Raw genomic sequence first — 20,384 nt, forward strand, 5'->3', positions numbered from 1 at the left:
TTCTAAAGGAAAATGTCAGGACATCTGTCCATGAACTGAATCTCAAGAGAAGGTGGGTCATGCAGCAAAACAACGACCTTAAGCACACAAGTCGTTCTACCAAAGAATGGTTAAAGAAGGATAAAGTTAATGTTTTGGAATGGCCAAGTCAAAGTCCTGACCTTAATCCAATCGAAATGTTGTGGAAGGACCTGAAGCGAGCAGTTCATGTGAGGAAACCCACCAACATCCCAGAGTTGAAGCTGTTCTGTATGGAGGAACGGGCTAAAATTCCTCCAAGCCGGTGTGCAGGACTGATCAACAGTTACCGGAAATGTTTGGTTGCAGTTATTGCTGCACAAGGGGGTCACACCAGATACTGAAAGCAAAGGTTCACATACTTTTGCCACTCACAGATATGTAATATTGGATCGTTTTCCTCAATAAATAAATGACCAAGTATAATATTTTTTGTCTCATTTGTTTAACTGGGTTCTCTTTATCTACTTTTAGGACTTGTGTGAAAATCTGATGTTGTTTTAGGTCATATTTATGCAGAAATATAGAAAATTCTAAAGGGTTCACAAACTTTCAAGCACCACTGTATATATATATATATATATATATATATATATATATATATATATATATATATATATCACACATGACTTGCAGATTTATGAGATCTCCATCTGGTGATGGTCCTCTTACATCAGGCTACCATGCTATCATGCTACATACTACACACAGGCTATAATGGTCTGTATATAGTCCATTTCCAATGCAGGCTTGTGTGTGACATATGTTTCCAAACTGGGTTTATCTGTGAAACAATTCAAAGACTGTGCCTGTATTATATCGTATAAAAGTTTGTGCTCTTTACAACAAGCACATTCAATGTCAGGTTTCTGCTTGGCACACTTTCCACATCGGCACCAGGAAGCTGCTGAACCTTTTTGCCTGCCTTCCCAACTTTGCACTTACAAAGCACCACCGATTTTATCATTAGAATCATCTGATGATTGGCTGCTGAAATTATTTCCCAGATGTGGATCGTGTTTTTTTCCGAGGTTCGTACAGATATCTGGTTTCTCTGCTGTCCATACTGACTTGAAGACAACTGTTTTTCGTCTGACTCAATCCAGGCTAACATGTATGTTTACACCGGCTACACTTCACTTCTGGTACCTGGCTATCAACGACTTGATATTATATCCCGGGTGCCACATTGGTTGCCCATGTACACTAAAGCTTGATGTACTTAAGGACTTTTAAGCACTTAAAGCTACTTCTGATAGCTAATCAGGTGGCTGCACTTGTGTGCATTATTATAATTAGGGCTTGTACCCTTTAAGCACTCTGACCAATCAGATATGCTCCTGTACTCCTATTAGGCACAATGACCAATCACAGATATACTGCTATGTTCTTATTAACCCTTTCACCCCTGCAAACTGCTATTTCGGTCCCACTGTAGTAGGTCAACCCCTTCTGGAAAAAGCTCTGCAGTGGTGAAAGGGTTAAGCACTCTGACCAATCGCAGATATGCTCCTGTATTCCTATTAAGCACTCTGACCAATCACAGACTGGTCTCATTAATTGTAAGTGTTTAAATAATGTATCAAAAGGAAGTAAACATTCTTATCAAAATCGGTGCTCATACGAAACATTTTTACGCACAATTTCCATCTTGCACACTCAGTGGTTTTCCCAAAACCTACAATACACCTCACTCTCCTTTTGAGCATGGTCTCATTTATTTATGTTTGTCCAAGTGTGTACATGAGTGTGTGTGTGTGTTACCAAAAATAACAAAAGATGTAGTGATTTGTGCCCGTTTGGAAAATAAATCATAACTTTCTTTTCTGTGGGAATTTGAACCCTTCAAACCTTCACTTCCCCCCCAGCTGAGCTAATTAGTGGTTAGCCGTGACCGCCGTAGGCTGGAATGATCACACACCAATGAGCTCTTTCACACACTGTTTGTGTGCGTGAAATGAGAGATGGAGACCAGGCCTCCCACTGACAGCACCTTTCAGCATGTGAGCACACACACACACACACACGTCATACTATCCTTGTGAGGACCTTCCAGTGAAGGTCCAATCATAATTATTAATGCAGCTATGTTTTTCCTACAACTAAATCAGCGACACTTTATTTGACAGGAATCACCACAGTGCAGTAAAAACACATTCAATAAGCAACACATAAATCATTTATAAAGCAATGCTAGAGAATATTTGAAAATATTGGAGGTTCTATGCAACTTTCTTGAGGTGGATGTGAAAATAACAACCATCAATGATCATAATTAGTTGACTGATTGAGGTACTGTTATTGCCATTTAAAAAAAACCCACACATCTTGCAATTTTTAGCTTGTTGTTACTAATAGCACATTCATGACACTTTGAGAAAGTTGTCGAAGGTGAACATAGTGCTTTATAAGAGTGTTATGAATGTGATTGTGATTAACAGCTTAGTCTGAGGGCAATAAAATGACTCACATAGCTGGCATATGGGTTTGACAAATAAGAAGCTATATTGGAATGGGACTTCTCCTATGTACTTCTTATACAATGGTGTTTTGGATTAAAAGTGATTTAAACCATTGAAATAAATAGGCCATTTGCAGGAATTGGTCACATGTCAATTTTCCCCATAGCAACAAGCCCGTGGTGGGCAAGCTATCTTGATGTTCCTTGACAACCATAAGAGTTTGACTGGCGATCCATTTCTATAAGAGCTGTTTTTACCTTTTCTACTGTCTTTTTTTTTGACCCGAATTTTCGTGTGTACTTGGAAAAAGTTTGTGGTTTTAACTTCTGTCGTAAGTTAAAGTGAATCATTGGCCGTAAAAGAGAGTTTTTTGGACTCAAGTCACCACCGAAAGCAATTCACATGCGAAATGGCGGATTTCTCAGGTATGTTTATAACTTATAATTTCTCCTTTTCTACCTTTATCATTCAATTACTGTAGTTTGCACCCTGTCCAGGTTTTTTGACCATGAGATCTTGCACTTTTGGTGGCAACCAACTTGAGTCCAAAAAACTCTCTTTTATGGCCAATGATTCACTCTAAGTTACGACAGAAGTTAAAACCACAAACTTTTTCCAAGTAGACACAAAAATTCGGGTCAAAAAAGACAGTAGAAAAGGTAAAAACAGCTATTATAGAAATGGATTGCTTCGCATCGCCAGTCAAACTCTTATGATTGTCAAAGAACGTCAAGTTAGCTTGCCCACCACGGACTTGTTGCTATGGGGAAAACAGACACGTGACCAATTCCTGCAAATGGCCTATTGTTACCACTAAATTTAATCCGAGAAGGAAAAGGAAGCATTTTGGCATTTTATAGATTTCTGAGGACCTTCCACTCACATAATTATTAATGCAGCTAATTAATGTTATGCTACAACTAAATCTTACACTAACCAAACGTTATGAATTATATGTACAAATTATATGTATGAATACATTACGTATTACGTATGTGTAATGGCAAATCAGCCTTTTAGCCATTTCATTTCCTGTAACATATTATATAATAAATAGAATTTGTGCATTTGTTGAGCTAGAGCCTGGTAGTTGTGTAAATGAATATTCCTGACCTTATGTTCAAGAAAGTTAAAGCTCCTGGGTGATGGTGAGTGTGTGTGAGTAAATGTAAATGTTAACAGCTTTCAGCATTGCCAGATTAAAGCGAGAACAACAGCTGAGCTAGAACTCAATATACTGGAACAATCAGGCTTCCTTTCACAGGAACCATCAGTAGCTCCCTTCTACATATGCTTGTGTGTGTGTGTGTGTGTGTGAGAGAGAGAGAGAGAGAGAGAGAGAGAGAGAGAGAGAAACACCTACTGCACTGAGTACATGAGCTTTCACACCATTAAATGACAATGTCCATATTTAACTCATTTTTCTGATTAAATAACTTGTGTTTTAAGAAAGTGTTAATTATGCAACATTCTAGTTAAATGTATTAAAATCAAATAAATTTAGGTGCATTTTTCTGTCCATTCCTGCACTGAAGACAGTGGGAGAACGTGTTCTGCTATCGGTCAGTCTCTCTCTCTCTCTCTCTCTCTCTCTCTCCATTCCAGATGCGCCCAGCTCTCAGCATAGCATTCCCATGATTTCATACACACACACACACACACACACACACACACACACACACACACACACACACACACACACACACACACAAAATCTCACGTTCTTTCTCCACAGCTGTTGATCTGCTCATCTCTGGAGGCAAATAGAAACAGAAAGAGGTGACTATTAGATCTAACACGGGCGATGAGTTGAGTGAAGGAGAGAGAATGAGAACATCAGACTGAAGAAAACGGAACGAGATAGTGAGGGATCTGTTTCTAATGTGCTGCTTTTTGTTTAATGTCACCAGTTAGTCATAACTATAAGTATGCTAGGGAGATTACAATGCAGATTAGTCTGTTATTTTTCTCTTTTTCTGGAATGTGACCATACAAATCTTTCGAATGTAAAAAAAAAAAAAAAAGAAAAGAAAAAAAATCCACCACTGCACAACCCCCTGCGGACAATTAGAAAATCTGGTCAACATATTGGCCTTTTAAAGTCTCAAGCACATTGTCAATTTAAGATTCTTGCGTCTCTCTATGTATCTCTATATTACAAGGCCATCGTAAGAAAAAAAAACCAACAACAAAAAAACCTCAGAATTTCCAAGATTAAAGTTGAAAATTTATAAGAGAAAAAACTCGCAATTTGCAGCTTCCTGGCTGCAGTGCATTCTGGGAAATGTAGGAGAAACTCTCTTGGTGCTTTAATCCTTTATATTGCACAATCGAGGAGGAAAGGCTACATTTTCTATAACCTTCGGCTCAGCCGTTTCAAAGTAACAGAGATTTGGGCAGATGAGAAGAACACTTAGGAACAGCTGACATTAAAAAAAAAAAAGGGACATGGATAAACAAAGCTGTGCGCTTTACACATTCATCTACCACTGCATCCAGGAAGTGCGACAATCAATCACGTGCTTCCACTATTTTTCCGAGTTTTTTTCTTGCAAATTTATGACTTCATAATCTCAGAGAACATCTGAGTTCTTTCTTGTAAATTTCCGACTTTAATCTCAGAAATCTGAGCTCCATATATTTTTAACCTCCAATGGCCCTAATATGCCATCATATATACAGTAAAACAGAGACAGAAGGACATAGATTATATAGAGAAAAGCAAATAAAAAGGTTTAAAGCTTTAAAAATCTTCAGATGGAATTTGTCTGTAATTTGTTCTCTGAAGCCAATTTTAACCAGCTTAGTCATTTATTCTAAAAAGAGAACCATTTAACGAGCATTACAGAGCGATTCAGAAATACTAATACTCAGATTCGAGTGTGTAAAGCTTTCGAACAGCCCTTTAACCGGCTTACAACAAAAAAGCTCTTCTCTCTAATGTAGTTTAGACCAAAGAGTGTTTAAAGATTAGCACACGATACATCACCGAGCAGCTAAAGTACAGTAGCCGTGTGTGTGTGTGTGTGTGTGCAAAATAAAAATCTAATTGTATCATACCAATAACATGTGTGTGTATTGGTGAGAATCTCAGGGTGTAATGCAACTAAAGCTATTTGATTACGCTGTATATCAGAATTCTAAATTGTACTGTACACTCCAATGAATGGTGTGGGTGAGTGTGTGTGTGAGAGTGTGGGTGCAATGGCATTCCTCCTCCTTAAACTGGAAGGAAAACATAAATCTTCCACCCTTGACCCCCCTCCTTTCTCCATCTCTCCATCATGTGAGCACCTGCTGGCTGATGACCTCAGGGTCTCCAACCATGCAGAGAAACATGAAACAGCTGTTTCGTTAGAGAGAGAGAGAGAGAGAGAGAGAGTATATCAGAGGGAGAGAAAAAGAGCTAAGTATGCACATAGCGAGAAGGAAAGTTCAGGAGAGAGAAAGTAAGAAAAAAGAAAGAGATGAGGGTATGAGAAAACAAGCTAGAGGCAGATAGAGAGGCAGAGAGACAGTGATAGACAGAAGGAGGATGGATAGTTCTAATAGGTGAAGAAACTATTTTCAACAAATGTTATGCATTTTTTATAAAAAAAAAAACAAATTAACAGGATAAACAAAACCTCTAGATCTCTACAACAGGAAGCGTACAATAGTATGTTGCTGTTTGCCAAAATATTCTTTCCTTTTTCTCAATTCAGTTGAACTGAATTGAATTAAATTCTTTATCAAGCCTTATTGACATGACTATTACAGTATTGCCAAAGCACTGAAATGAAAAAGTAATTAAAAAAGAGCAAAGACAAACACACCTCAGAATAAACACTATCAGTCTGGAAGTCAGGCAGGGTTGCTGTATTGTATTCACACTTTCTGCTCTGTACAGAGCCAGGATTTCTTATGTCGGCTCATCTCGATCTCTCTCTTTCCATCACACGCACGGTGGTGTAAGTGGTTAGCACGGTCGCCTCACAGCAAGAAAGTTCTGGGTTCGAACCCAGCGGCCGGCGAGGGCCTTTCTGTGCGGAGTTTGCGTGTTCTCCCCATGTCTGCGTGGGTTTCCTCCGGGTGCTCCGGTTTCCCCCACAGTCCAAAGACATGCAGGTTAGGTTAATGTGGGGTGGGCTTGGGCTGAGGTGCCCTTGAGTGAGGCACCTAACTCCCAACTGCTCCCCGGACGCGCATTGTGCATGTGTGTGTTCACTGCTTCAGATGGGTTAAATGCAGAGAGGAAATTTCACCAGTGTGTGATGAATAAAGTTGTGCTTTCTTTCTTTCACACAGATGGTGACTTTTGAGTGCATTAAACAGATGTAGAATATAAGGACCCCTCCATTTTTTTTTTTTAATTTTAAACTTGCTTCTTGTGTTACATCATGAACATCACTAGCTGGGCTTATATACAGTGGTGCTTGAAAGTTTGTGAACCCTTTAGAATTTTCTATATTTCTGCATAAATATGACCTAAAACAACATCAGATTTTCACACAAGTCCTAAAAGTAGATAAAGAGAAACCCAGTTAAACAAATGAGACAAAAATATTATACTTGCTCATTTATTTCTTGAGGAAAACGATCCAATATTACATATTTGTGAGTGGCAAAAGTATGTGAAGCTCTAGGATTAGCAGTTAATTTGAAGGTGAAATTAGAGTCAGGTGTTTTCAATCAATGGGATGACAATCAGGTGTGAGTGGGCACCCTGTTTTATTTAAAGAACAGGGATCTATCAAAGTCTGATCTTCACAACACGTTTGTGGAAGTGTAACAGGGCACGAACAAAGGAGATTTCTGAGGACCTCAGAAAAAGCGTTGTTGATGCTCATCAGGCTGGAAAAGGTTACAAAACCATCTCTAAAGAGTTTGGACTCCACCAATCTACAGTCAGACAGATTGTGTACAAATGGAGGAAATTCAAGACCATTGTTACCCTCCCCAGGAGTGGTCGACCAACAAAGATCACTCCAAGAGCAAGGTGTGCAATAGACAGCGAGGTCACAAAGGACCCCAGGGTAACTTCTAAGCAACCGAAGGCCTCTCTCACACTGGCTAATGTTAATGTTCATGAGTCCACCATCAGGAGATCACTGAACGACAATGGTGTGCATGGCAGGGTTGCAAGGAGAAAGCCACTGCTCTCCAAAAAGAACATTGCTGCTCGTCTGCAGTTTGCTAAAGATCAAGTGGACATGCCAGAAGGCTACTGGAAAAATATTTTGTGGACGGATGAGACCAACATAGAACTTTTTGGTTTAAATGAGAAGCGTTACGTTTGGAGAAAGGAAAATGCTGCATTCCAGCATAAGAACCTTATCCCATCTGTGAAACATGGTGGTGATAGTATCATGGTTTGGGCCTGTTTTGCTGCATCTGGGCCAGGACGGCTTGCCATCATAGATGGAACAATAAATTCTGAATTATACCAGCGAATTCTAAAGGAAAATGTTAGGACATCTGTCCATGAACTGAATCTCAAGAGAAGGTGGGTCATGCAGCAAGACAACGACCCTAAGCACACAAGTCGTTCTACCAAAGAATGTTTAAAGAAGAATAACGTTAATGTTTTGGAATGGCCAAGTCAAAGTCCTGACCTTAATCCAATCGAAATGTTGTGGAAGGACCTGAAGCGAGCAGTTCATATGAGGAAACCCACCAACATCCCAGATTTGAAGCTGTTCTGTATGGAGGAATGGGCTAAAATTCCTCCAAGCCGGTGTGCAGGACTGATCAACAGTTACCGGAAATGTTTAGTTGCAGTTATTGCTGCACAAGGGGGTCACACCAGATACTGAAAGCAAAGGTTCACATACTTTTGCCACTCACAGATATGTAATATTGGATCATTTTCCTCAATAAATAAATGACCAAGTACAATATTTTTGTCTCATTTGTTTAACTGGGTTCTCTTTATCTACTTTTACGACTTGTGTGAAAATCTGATGATGTTTTAAGTCATATGCAGAAATATAGAAAATTCTAAAGGGTTCACAAACTTTCAAGCACCACTGTAGGTTAAACAGAAAAAAATACCAACCTTTTTTTATTCTTCTATAATAACCGAGTCCTTAATAATTCTACTCCTTGAATGAATGTCTAGATAAATGAAGAGCAGTCTGGTAAGGGCTGCGGAAGTGTGTACTCCGGAAGAATACAAAAAGGAAAACAACTGTTTACAGAGATAAAGTATAGGCCAGTTTTCTCTCTCTCTTTCTCACACACACACACACACACACACACACACACACACACACACACACACACACACACACACACACACACACACACACTTCATGTGCTTGATGGTGCTGTAACTGAACATTGTGACTCCTGCTTAACTATTTTCTGTCAGGGTTTTTAAACCAGGTGTGTTCAATTGACGTGTGCATGCGCGCGCGCACACACACGAACATGCATGCACAGGGAAACACTAATAAACAACTGTACTTTTTAGGGCCCTCCTCTCTTCGTGAGTGTTTGTAAAAGGCAAGGCCATGTTTGTTTTTCTGGAACACAGTGTATGTGTCTTTCTGAGGTAGTGCTGAAGTGGACGTGGAGTGCTCCTTCTCTTTCTCTCTCTCTCTCATCCTTTGTTCTCAGTGCTTGCCGAAAGCTTTTATGACTTGTTTCAAGAATCAAAACCAAACTTAAATATGGGAGACATTACCAGCAAACGCCTTGATGTTTTTCTTTCAAGTCTTCTACTTTCTCACTCCCTCATTCTTTCCTCTGCTTCTTTCTCCTTTGGTCTCTTCATCTGTCTCTCCTTCTTCCACCATTCAATCTTTTGCTCCCAAACTCATTTTTCCTTTGTTCCACCTCACCCTGTTTGTGTCTCTGTCCTTTCCTGTATTTAGTTTTGGTCTGTTGGGTGTTAGCGATGTGCAGTGGTCACTTGATGGCCACGGCTTCGGCATCCAATCGTTCTCAGGGTTCACCCACAATCCCACATGCAAAATGTCCAAATGTCCATACACACAGAGTGAAGAGGAAAAATATACAGCTGATAGAAATACCAGCTCAGCAGTCAGTATGAAAATGGAAAACATGAGCAACTGAGAAGAGAGAGGTTGGAGAAAGAAAGGGAAGGTGGAAGGGTTACAGGGTGAAGGAAAAAATAAATCAAATTAAAAATATAGAAAGCAATAGAAGAGCAATGAAATAGTTACAGGTAGAAAGATGAAAAGACAGAGAAAAAAGAAACAAAAAAAGAAGAGACATAAAAAGAATGAGAAAGACAAAGAGACAGATAGATATAAAGAGCTTGTTTGGATTATTGAACCACTTTCACACACATGGTAATAGTCAGGACTCATGTTCTAAGTGCCGCCCTGGCAGTGTGTTTTGTTTCAGCTTTCTTTCTTTCATCCTGTTTCTAAATCTGTCCATCTTTGCCATTCTTACTAAAACTTCACTTTCAGAGAGACACTGATAGTGTGTGAATGTCATAACATCTGATGTAGACAACTTCTCCTTACAATGCTGTGTGTTAGAGGGAGATCCACAAAAAGAGAGAGAGAGAGAGAGAGAGAGAGAGAGAGCGAGAGAGACACACACGTGTACACACAGAGCAGTTGTGAGCTCTTACCATGATTGAGTGTCTGTTGGACGCGAGCAGGCCTGTGCCGTAGCTGGTGCTCAAGGTGCCCATGGCTCCGTTGTGGGTGTGTGAGTGCGAGTGTGTGTGCGAATGTGAGTGTGATGGCGTGATGAGGCTGTGCAGGTCACCGTGGCCAACCGCGTGCCTCTGAAGGACATGAATCGCATCATCCAGTCTCTCCAGACGATCCTCTATACGATTCTGCTACAGAGATCAAGTGAAAGAGAGACAGAGATTATATAATTCATTATAGTATGTTCAGTCTGTTACTAATTACTTTCTCATACTGTTTTTGTTATAATTACTGCTTTGTCTCATAAAGGGTAATATATATATATATATATATATATATATATATATATATACACACACACACACACACACACACACACACACACAACCCCGATTCCAAAAAAGTTGGGACAAAGTACAAATTGTAAATAAAAATGGAATGCAATAATGTGGAAGTTTCAAAACTCCAAAGAGAAAAATTAGGTGATTTTAAATTTCATGACAACAACACATCTCAAAAAAGTTGGGACAAGGCCATGTTTACCACTGTGAGACATCCCCTTTTCTCTTTACAACAGTCTGTAAACGTCTGGGGACTGAGGAGACAAGTTGCTCAAGTTTAGGGATAGGGATGTTAACCCATTCTTGTCTAATGTAGGATTCTAGTTGCTCAACTGTCTTAGGTCTTTTTTGGAGTATCTTCCGTTTTATGATGCGCCAAATGTTTTCTATGGGTGAAAGATCTGGACTGCAGGCTGGCCAGTTCAGTACCCGGACCCTTCTTCTACGCAGCCATGATGCTGTAATTGATGCAGTATGTGGTTTGGCATTGTCATGTTGGAAAATGCAAGGTCTTCCCTGAAAGAGACGTCGTCTGGATGGGAGCATATGTTGCTCTAGAACCTGGATATACCCTTCAGCATTGATGGTGTCTTTCCAGACGTGTAAGCTGCCCATGCCACACGCACTAATGCAACCCCATACCATCAGAGATGCAGGCTTCTGAACGGAGCGCCAATAACAACTTGGGTCGTCCTTCTCCTCTTTAGTCCGAATAACACGGCGTCCCTGATTTCCATAAAGAACTTCAAATTTTGATTTGTCTGACCACAGAACAGTTTTCCACTTTGCCACAGTCCATTTTAAATGAGTCTTGGCCCAGAGAAGATGTCTGAGCTTCTGGATCATGTTTAGATACAGCTTCTTCTTTGAACTATAGAGTTTTAGCTGGCAATGGCGGATGGCACGGTGAATTGTGTTCACAGATAATGTTCTCTGGAAATATTCCTGAGCCCATTTTGTGATTTCCAATACAGAAGCATGCCTGTATGTGATGCAGTGCCGTCTAAGGGCCCGAAGATCACGGGCACCCAGTATGGTTTTCCGGCCTTGACCCTTACGCACAGAGATTCTTCCAGATTCTCTGAATCTTTTGATGATATTATGCACTGTAGATGATGATATGTTCAAACTCTTTGCAATTTTACACTGTTGAACTCCTTTCTGATATTGCTCCACTATTTGTCGGCGCAGAATTAGGGGGATTGGTGATCCGCTTCCCATCTTTACTTCTGAGAGCCGCTGCCACTCCAAGATGCTCTTTTTATACCCAGTCATGTTAATGACCTATTGCCAATTGGCGTAATGAGTTGCAATTTGGTCCTCCAGCTGTTCCTTTTTTGTACCTTTAACTTTTCCAGCCTCTTATTGCCCCTGTCCCAACTTTGAGATGTGTTGCTGTCATGAAATTTCAAATGAGCCAATATTTGGCATGAAATTTCAAAATGTCTCACTTTTGACATTTGATATGTTGTCTATGTTCTATTGTGAATACAATATCAGTTTTTGAGATTTGTAAATTATTGCATTCCATTTTTATTTACAATTTGTACTTTGTCCCAACTTTTTTGGAATCGGGGTTGCATATATATATATATATATTACTTGGTTGAGCGAAGATATGAAGTTTATCTTCGAGTGGTGAACATATTCACGAGTGAGCGAAGCAACCGACTGAACATATTTTCAACATCTTATCTTCGCACCACCGTGCAATGTTCTTTATATTATGTGGACACATCCACAAAAAGAAATACGCAAGTTAATCAAAAGAATTTTAATTTTGAATCAGTTCACGCAACGTGCATCAAGTCAGCAGGAAAACACTGGGAGTGACATCTTTGAAGAGAAAACCACACCAACGGACATCGAAAAACTGGAAAAGAGACACATCGGAGACGTAAAACTTCTGCGCTAGCGAGTGAGTGTGCCAGTCTGTAAACAAACATGGCTGCCAGATTTGCTTCGTTATATACGGAAAATTTTGAGAGAATTTTAGCTGCCAGGTTGCTCCGTTGTGTGTAGTTGTCGATGCTGATTCTAAAAGTAACTAAGTAAATTACATAGGGAAATGAATAAGTATGAGTGAAAAATACTGTGGTGATCATGCATGGAAGAAGAGTCTGGAGACAGAAATCTTAGTTTCTTGGTCGTTAGCCTGTGCTATTTGCTCTCAGTAGCTAACACTACTGATGAATGCTACACCGGCTGGAAGGTGACTTCACTGCCGTGCTAACAGCACTAACTTGCAGGTAAGCTAGCATTGGCCTTCGAGTATGCTGATATGAAGACAGTATGTATTTATAATAATAATATAATAATAATAATAATGCCTTTTTTTCGTGGTCTATCAGATATATTCCATTCACGTCTTTGACTCATTCAATATCATGCTAGCTGAACGGAATATATCTGATATATGACTCAATGCCAGCCAATATTATTTAAATATGTCACTCAGGTCTGTCCGCGATGTACTTCATATGAAAAATGCGAGTTTTTCAACACGAGAAGATAAACTTCATGTCTTCAAACCAGTGTGTGATGTTCTTTTTATTATATTGACACATTCACAAACAAAAAGTACCCACATTTATCAAAACAATTCATCGATTTCCTCACGAGTGACATATAGAGATTTATGTCACGGTTTTAGGTCTCCATGTCCCCCGGATGTAGCTCGTATGAAAAATACGAGTGGTGCATTTTCCAGTAAAATACTCATATAAACACACACACACACACACACACATATACATATATATATATACACACACACACACACACGGGTGACACGTTAAAGGATAAACCTGAATAAATAAGTGGAGTGCAGATGCTTCCAGACAGATGTACTGCTTGACACAGTTAAGCCATTAGCATCCTACCATGCTCTGTGCTATGTATAAAATGCTGAGTGGGCCCAGAAAAGCATTTTTCTCCCCTTCACATATATAATCTCACAGACAGCCAATTCTACATGGCTTCCTATTCTTTATATGTACTTACTACACAGGGTATAACACAATGCTAATGTAGAACCTACATAAGACACTATTTCGCATGGCTAAATGAAGAACTATCACCTTTCTCAGTGAGTTATAGTTTACAGTGTCAACCTGTATATTCTTGTTGTATTTTAATAACACTTAAAGAGGTGTATTTTAACATTAAAACTACAATTTAAGCGTGTCCACACTTTAACTTGCTTGGCTCGCTCCTCACCATTAATGAAGGTCAACAAATTTGCTGTGACTCTTGGTTAACAGGAGTTCTGTGAGGTGAAGAAGCAACAGCACCACAGCATTTTTCACTGTCTTACCAGTGAGTGAATCGGAGGCTCATAGTTTGGGGATGAGGCTCCCTGACCATTTCTGGACCAAACGGCTGAACTTGCAGCTTTATGGAGGAGAGAGAGAGAGAGAGAGAGAGAGAGAGAGACAGAAACATTTATAATCATTAGTGAATTTTATGCATATAAAATCGCTGACTCTAGCACCCACTCAGCCGCATTTACAGAATAAATAATTAAAAAAATAATTCAAATAAAAATGACTAAAACTGTTTAAATTTGGTTGAGGTGTTACTGACATGTGAATACAGGGTCGATATGATAAAGGGACAGATTTGGTATGAATGATGACACAGAGTGTGTGTTCCAGTCTCTCTATGTGCGTGTGTGAAGCTGACACTCTTGTGATGATGAAGCTCTACAGAATATTCAAAATGACAGCGGGTGATGACAACGTCCAATTGCTGACATTTTCTTTTGCATGACTTCTTCGAGACCTTTCTAAATTATTTAAAGTCTAATATACTAATACGCACTTATAAATAAATCACAGTTCTGCTGTTTGTCAGGTTTCTTTGGCAGTATCCTCATTCTTTTCTCTCCCTCACACACACATGCACGCACACGCAATAGCAGCAGGAGAAGCTTGCAGTTGTAGAAAACAGTAATTGGCACAGAGGAGGGGGCACAACAGCTGGATCTGTGTGTCTGTGTGTTTATATATATATGAGAGAGAGAGAGAGAGAGAGAGAGAGAGAGAGAGAAGATACAGAGAGAGATGGAGACATAAGGAGATAGAGAGAGTGTGAGGGAGTTGCTGGAAAACAGGTCACCATTGAGCCATCTTTCAGACCTGATGAGTGGAGCAGACAATCTTGGCACGGAGTTTGGCGGCCATCTTGTTTGCATGCCAAATTCAGGCTCTTTTGTCTCTCCACCCGTCTTCCTCTCTCCTAGTTTCTCTCTTTCTCTTGCTTCCCTTTCCTTATCTATCTCACTCCTCCTGCATTTTTTTCCCTCAAGGGTTTTAACATGCGAAACACACTATTATTGCAACATTGAGAAATCACAGGAAGTGGGGGGAAATCCTAGCACGCACGTGCACACAAAATGTACAGTTGAATGCAAAAGTTTGCATCCCCCATGATTTCTAGGTAAACAAATCTATTATGCAATACAAAAATGGATGAAAAATAAAAAGTTCACAATTCAGTTTGGGCTGTTGTCTTGTCTTGGCAACACAAAGAAAAATCAAGAGGAAAAGTACTTGAAAAATGTTTTTGTTATGACCCTCTCTGTCTCCAGACTTGATCCGAAGAGGCAAATGTATAACACCTGGTAGAGTTTTAACAGATATGTCACAAATGGACAAAGATTGGCCAAGCAGGGTTAGAACAGACCAGTGGTGTGGGACGCAAATATTTCACAACTGAGAGGATTCTGCTCGGTTATCAAGGTTAAGAGAGAGCACATATGTTGTTGGAGGCTTAACATCTCATTCAGAAAATGAGATCATTTTTTTCCACTCAACTCAAGATACAGTTGTGCACTTACGCCAACTTTTCTACTGGACTGTAGTAGGGTTGAAAGAATCAAACAGAATTAGTTATGTCAATCCAGTGCCAATCAGCTGCATGACTGGAGATTGACCAATATTTTCTTTCACCTGGATAATGAACAAGAATCATGCTGTGAATCAAAACTTGAGCTGGATTTGACCACATGTTGGAATAACGACCATCAATCTGGAATTTGTATAAATATCTGTTGCAAATATAACTAAATGCTATGCGTGTAGATGTAATGACTGCTGTGAAGGAAGTAAAATATAAATCATTTAATATGATTAACCTGATTTGACGGTTTGCCTCAACCTGTTTTGTTTCATTCATAAAATTTTTGAAATGAGGAGTCCTTGTGCATTTAGGGTAGGTGTTGCCTATACACACTGTCATTACAGTTCAAAGAAATGCTGGATTACTTGTAATATAACCAGGGCTTTGAACCAGAATTTTTTTTCCTATTGGTTCGTTCCGAACAGAAACGGAATTTTAACGTTTCCGGTTTTGGGTTCCACCATTAAATAGACGTTCCCGAACCGGTTAGAACAAAAAAATTTCGTTCCCGGAATGGTTAATTACGTTCCCTGTCAGCTGTTTAACAAATGGCTATAAAATTATGTCTCTGTCTCATCCAGCTTAAGCCAAATGTAGGCTAATTCTATTACAACCTTCATTAAATAAGACAAGAAATAATTCAAAACAATTATTATTTCAAATGTTGGCGATTTGGATTCTCAGTATGTCTTCCCATCTACACAAACAGAAAAAGTGCCAAAAATGAAAAATAATTCGTTTAGTGTGTTACCAAAGGCTAGTCAGGCCCTATGCATTGATAGGCTAACAGAGGTTAACGTCATTTAATGTTCGCAAGCCTCTCATTAACGTGGACAAATATATTGATATCGTGTTTGAAATTGACGTTTTCGAATAACGATAGACTGCAATATTTACCTCTTATTTAAGATGTGGAGACGTGATAGTAGTCCACCCTCCCACTCTCTCCATTCAGTCAGCGAACGTCACACAGGAAGTGAACCCCAGCGGGTCATAGAAACTTGCGCAGGAGAAGAATGACTTTTTTATTTGTAGGCTACGGAAACTTTGAGGAACGAAATAAAAACCGGTATTAACCGGTTACCATTATTTTTAATAAGCGTTTCTGTACCGGAACATAAAAAATAATAAAGTTTCTGGTTTCGTTTCTGTTCCATGTGAAATAGAAAAAGTTCCCGGTTTTCGTTTTCGTTCCTTGAACCGGTTTAAAGCCCTGAATATAACTAATATATTGTAAAAGCTGCTATCTTAAAGCATATACGCAGAACCATGGCCTCACTTTCGTTTATAAATGCCTTGAGACCTCAAGAATGGCACAGGAATAGTTTTAAGCGTTTAGCAATAAATCTAATATAGTAATTTTTACGATTAAAGTGAACAGATGGGCGCTTACTGAGGCCTTGTCTTCCATAAACTGGACCCCCTTATATCGAACGGTATCTGTAACTGACCAGTTTGATCTCTTCTCGCACACTTTGTCATCTACTATGGATGTTCATCTACCACTGTATAAAGCCAAGTCCCATCCTAAAGACAAACCATGAATCACAAAGGATATTAAAGACATCTCCAAGAGACAGTGGGCTTGGCCATCTGGACACACCCTCAAGTACAACTTCTACAGAAACCGAGTCAGAAAACTCTGCAAGTCAGCTCGCAGTAAATACTACGACAGCAACATCCTCGATACCAAGAATCAAGTTGGTGCTGACAAATGGTGGAAGAACGTGAAAGCCGTGGCTGGTCTATCGAAATCTGAAGCACTGTCAAGTATTTCGCATGAAGGTCAGTTCAAGGAAGGGACTGAGCTCACTGAGCTAATTGCCTCCTCGTTTTCTGATGTTGCCAACAGCCTGCAACCTCTCCAGTTTGAAAGAATTCCGGTAGACCATGTTCCAGACTCATTTACCATCACAAGCCAGGAAGTGGAATCTGAATTAGAAAGACTTAGCGTCCATAAAGCTAGTGGACCTGACGACATCCCTAATTGGATACTGAAGTCGTGCGCACCTGAACTGACTAGACCAATCTGTTCTATCTTTAATTCTAGTGTCGCACAGGGAACTGTACCCTCTCTTTGGAAATGCGCAGATGTAATCCCTGTACCAAAAATAGCTAAGCCCAAGGCGGTTGACTCAGATTTAAGACCTATCTCGTTAACACCTGTCTTGAGCAAGGTATTAGAAAGCTTTGTTTCATCTTGGCTGCTACGGTACATCGGGCCTTACATTGATAGCCTCCAATTTGGGAACACTAAAAACTGCTCTACAACACACGATCTGATTTATTTGATTCACAACTGGCTACAGGCACTCGATCGCCCTAGTGGTGTCATTATCAGAGCTTGTAAGATTGATTTCTCTAAGGCCTTTGATCGAATTGACCACAATATTCTCATCGTGAAATTGCAAGTGCTTGGAGTCCTGCCGATTTTGCTCAACTGGTGCGCAGACTTCCTCAAAGAACGCGAGATGCAGGTCAGGTTCGGTCAAGTGAAATCATTTTGGCATGGGATAAACGGATCAGTACCGCAAGGCACCAAACTGGGACCAATCTTTTTCTTGATCATGATCAATGATCTTGGATCCCATCTCCCAATGTACAAGTATGTCGATGACTGCACTGTTTATGAAGTCGTCTCAAGGTCGTCTAATTCCTCACTCCAGGCCGCTGTTGATAACGTCGCTAAATGGACTGATCACAATAACATGCATTTGAATGTCAAGAAAACCAAGGAACTTCGAACATCTTTCATTAAGTCTCCTTTGGTACTGGAGAGCCTTTCCTTGGCTGAAACTGAGATTGAAGTTATTGATCACTTCAAGCTTCTTGGTGTAACTATCTCTTCCAACCTTACCTGGAATTCCCATATCAATGACATATGCACTAAAGCCAGCAGACGGTTGTATGCTTTGCGTATCCTGAAACGCTCTGGCGCCCCACCAAAAGATCTGGTAACCGTCTACTGTGCATTCATTCGTTCTGTTCTTGAGTACGCCTGCCAGGTTTGGCACTTCGCTCTGCTACAGTTCCTTGCTGAAGAACTAGAATCCATTCAACATCGAGCACTAAAGATCGCTCTACCAAGCTTGTCTTACAATGATGCTCTCTACCATACTAAGTTATCCACCCTCAGCCAACGAAGACTGGCTCAATGCCAGAGACTCTATAAAAAAGTCACCCTTCAAGAATCTAACAAACTGAGGGATCTGCTATCGGAAACAAAAAAAACATTGATACCATCTCTGGAACCCATGCAACTATCAGACATTCAAGTGCAGGACCAAGCGATTTCAAAGTAGCTTTGTACCTAGCTGTGTTAAGATATGGGATAATGTTTTATAGGTCTTGATTTTTTTTTGATTATTATATTTTTATAGAGTAACAAGATTATTATTTGCACATTTATAAATATCTATTTTTCAAACTTATGGTTTGCAATTGATATTAATAAAATATCATCATATAGGCCTGTCGCAATATTCGATATACCGACTTATCGTATGGTAAATGAAAATGAACTTGGTAATTTTTTTTTTTACCGTGATTTTGGCATTTACGCGCTGTACATCTACAGAGGGAAGTCGACAGAGTATTAGCTTGACCCATTGACTGAATAAAACACTGCGCTGTTTTCTGTCATCTCATGCGGCTCTCTGTCAGAGGTGGGGCCTCCCAGCATGCAACAGTTATCCAGCCAGGGGATCCACTGAATGGGGAAAAGACAACAACACGTTGCTCCGTTGTACAGACCAGAGGCGTAGAATTGGGTACGGGTCCCTACCAATATTTCTGATTGAAGAAGGGGGGAAAAAAAAATCCCGCTCTGCGCGTGGTACACAAATGGTTACTGTAGGTTTCCACTGGGCAAAACCATGCAAAATTCACTCATGAATATTCGCTCTGGGGGCGTGGTCGCGAAAACAGCAAGCATGTTTGGCTACCATGTCAATTAGCAAGTGCGGTCACAGTGCAGTGACTGGCTGCTAGCTAGCAAACTGTCCTTGAGGAATGTAATGTTAGACTAGCTCGTAAAATTAATCAGTTAACAACAGTTCGTATTCAGTGTGTAAAAACGACAACATACGAATATGACCGTTTTCCAAGTTTGTGTGGCATGTAAATAACAATCCGACTTGATACCGACAACAACTGGTGTTCATTAAGGTCACAAAGATATCATTAAATCATATCAAATTGTGCTAATGTTGGCTAATATTGCACGTAGTCTTGCTTGTAAAGTGCCTGCAAACTCTAATTTGAAGTGCTTCAGTTGTGACCTGCAGAGAGCCCTGACCAAGTTCGTGTAACATGACACATGTAAACAACAACCTGATGGTGATGTGGACATTGTTCGTGGCCCAGACACCTTTTAATCAAATCAAACATTTTCACGTAATAAGCATAACAGCCTCCGTCTTCTTGATCAGAAATGTTTGGTTACTCCCGCCTCTTTTTTGAAAACGTCACATACATACATACGCTGAACTCATTGGTTTTTGAGGGGGTTCATTTGAAGGCTGTAGGCTAAAAACTTTTCTCTGTAGAACCCTGTCACTACCGCCCCTCCCTCCCCTCTCCACTCAAGAAGACAACAAAAGGGCAATAATATAACAACCAATCAGAATTCACATACATTCTGTTGCCAAGTGAAATTGTAACCTTTCAACATGTCAAAAAAAGTTCTAGAGTCCTCGTCCTGTTTTACCGTTCAGTCAATCACTTAACTAGCTTAAACTAGCATTCTAAAACTAGTTAAAGATCACGCAGAAGAGAGCCGACTCCCCCTGCCAGCCTCATGGAACGCAGTGTTGAAGGCTCCGTATGTATTTTACTTCCATTTATGGGGGGAAAGAACCTACACCCTCCCGACAGTCAATGCGTTATTCGTTTGTAAAACACATTTGCAAATTGGTAGAATGAGTTAATCATCACATGCAAGATTTGCAATTAATCAAATGAATCGCATATTATTATTATTATTATTCATGAATTACTACAGTTCCGAACTTCAAATTTTAAAAGTCTGGACTTTGGAGAGATGATGG

At 39.9% G+C, this 20,384-nt stretch overlaps 1 protein-coding gene across 1 annotated transcript in view; it reads right to left on the reverse strand.

Moving 5' to 3' along the window:
- Positions 1-20,384, reverse strand: part of LOC132895234 (transcription factor 4-like) — a 289,660-nt gene that overhangs the window by 33,419 nt on the left and 235,857 nt on the right. The window contains 2 exon segments of the mRNA XM_060935585.1: positions 10,069-10,284; positions 13,751-13,827. Coding sequence (XP_060791568.1) covers positions 10,069-10,284; positions 13,751-13,827 — 293 coding nt within the window.

The sequence above is a fragment of the Neoarius graeffei genome, chromosome 12 (genome assembly GCF_027579695.1).
Source record: "Neoarius graeffei isolate fNeoGra1 chromosome 12, fNeoGra1.pri, whole genome shotgun sequence".
Classification (NCBI taxonomy): domain Eukaryota; kingdom Metazoa; phylum Chordata; class Actinopteri; order Siluriformes; family Ariidae; genus Neoarius; species Neoarius graeffei.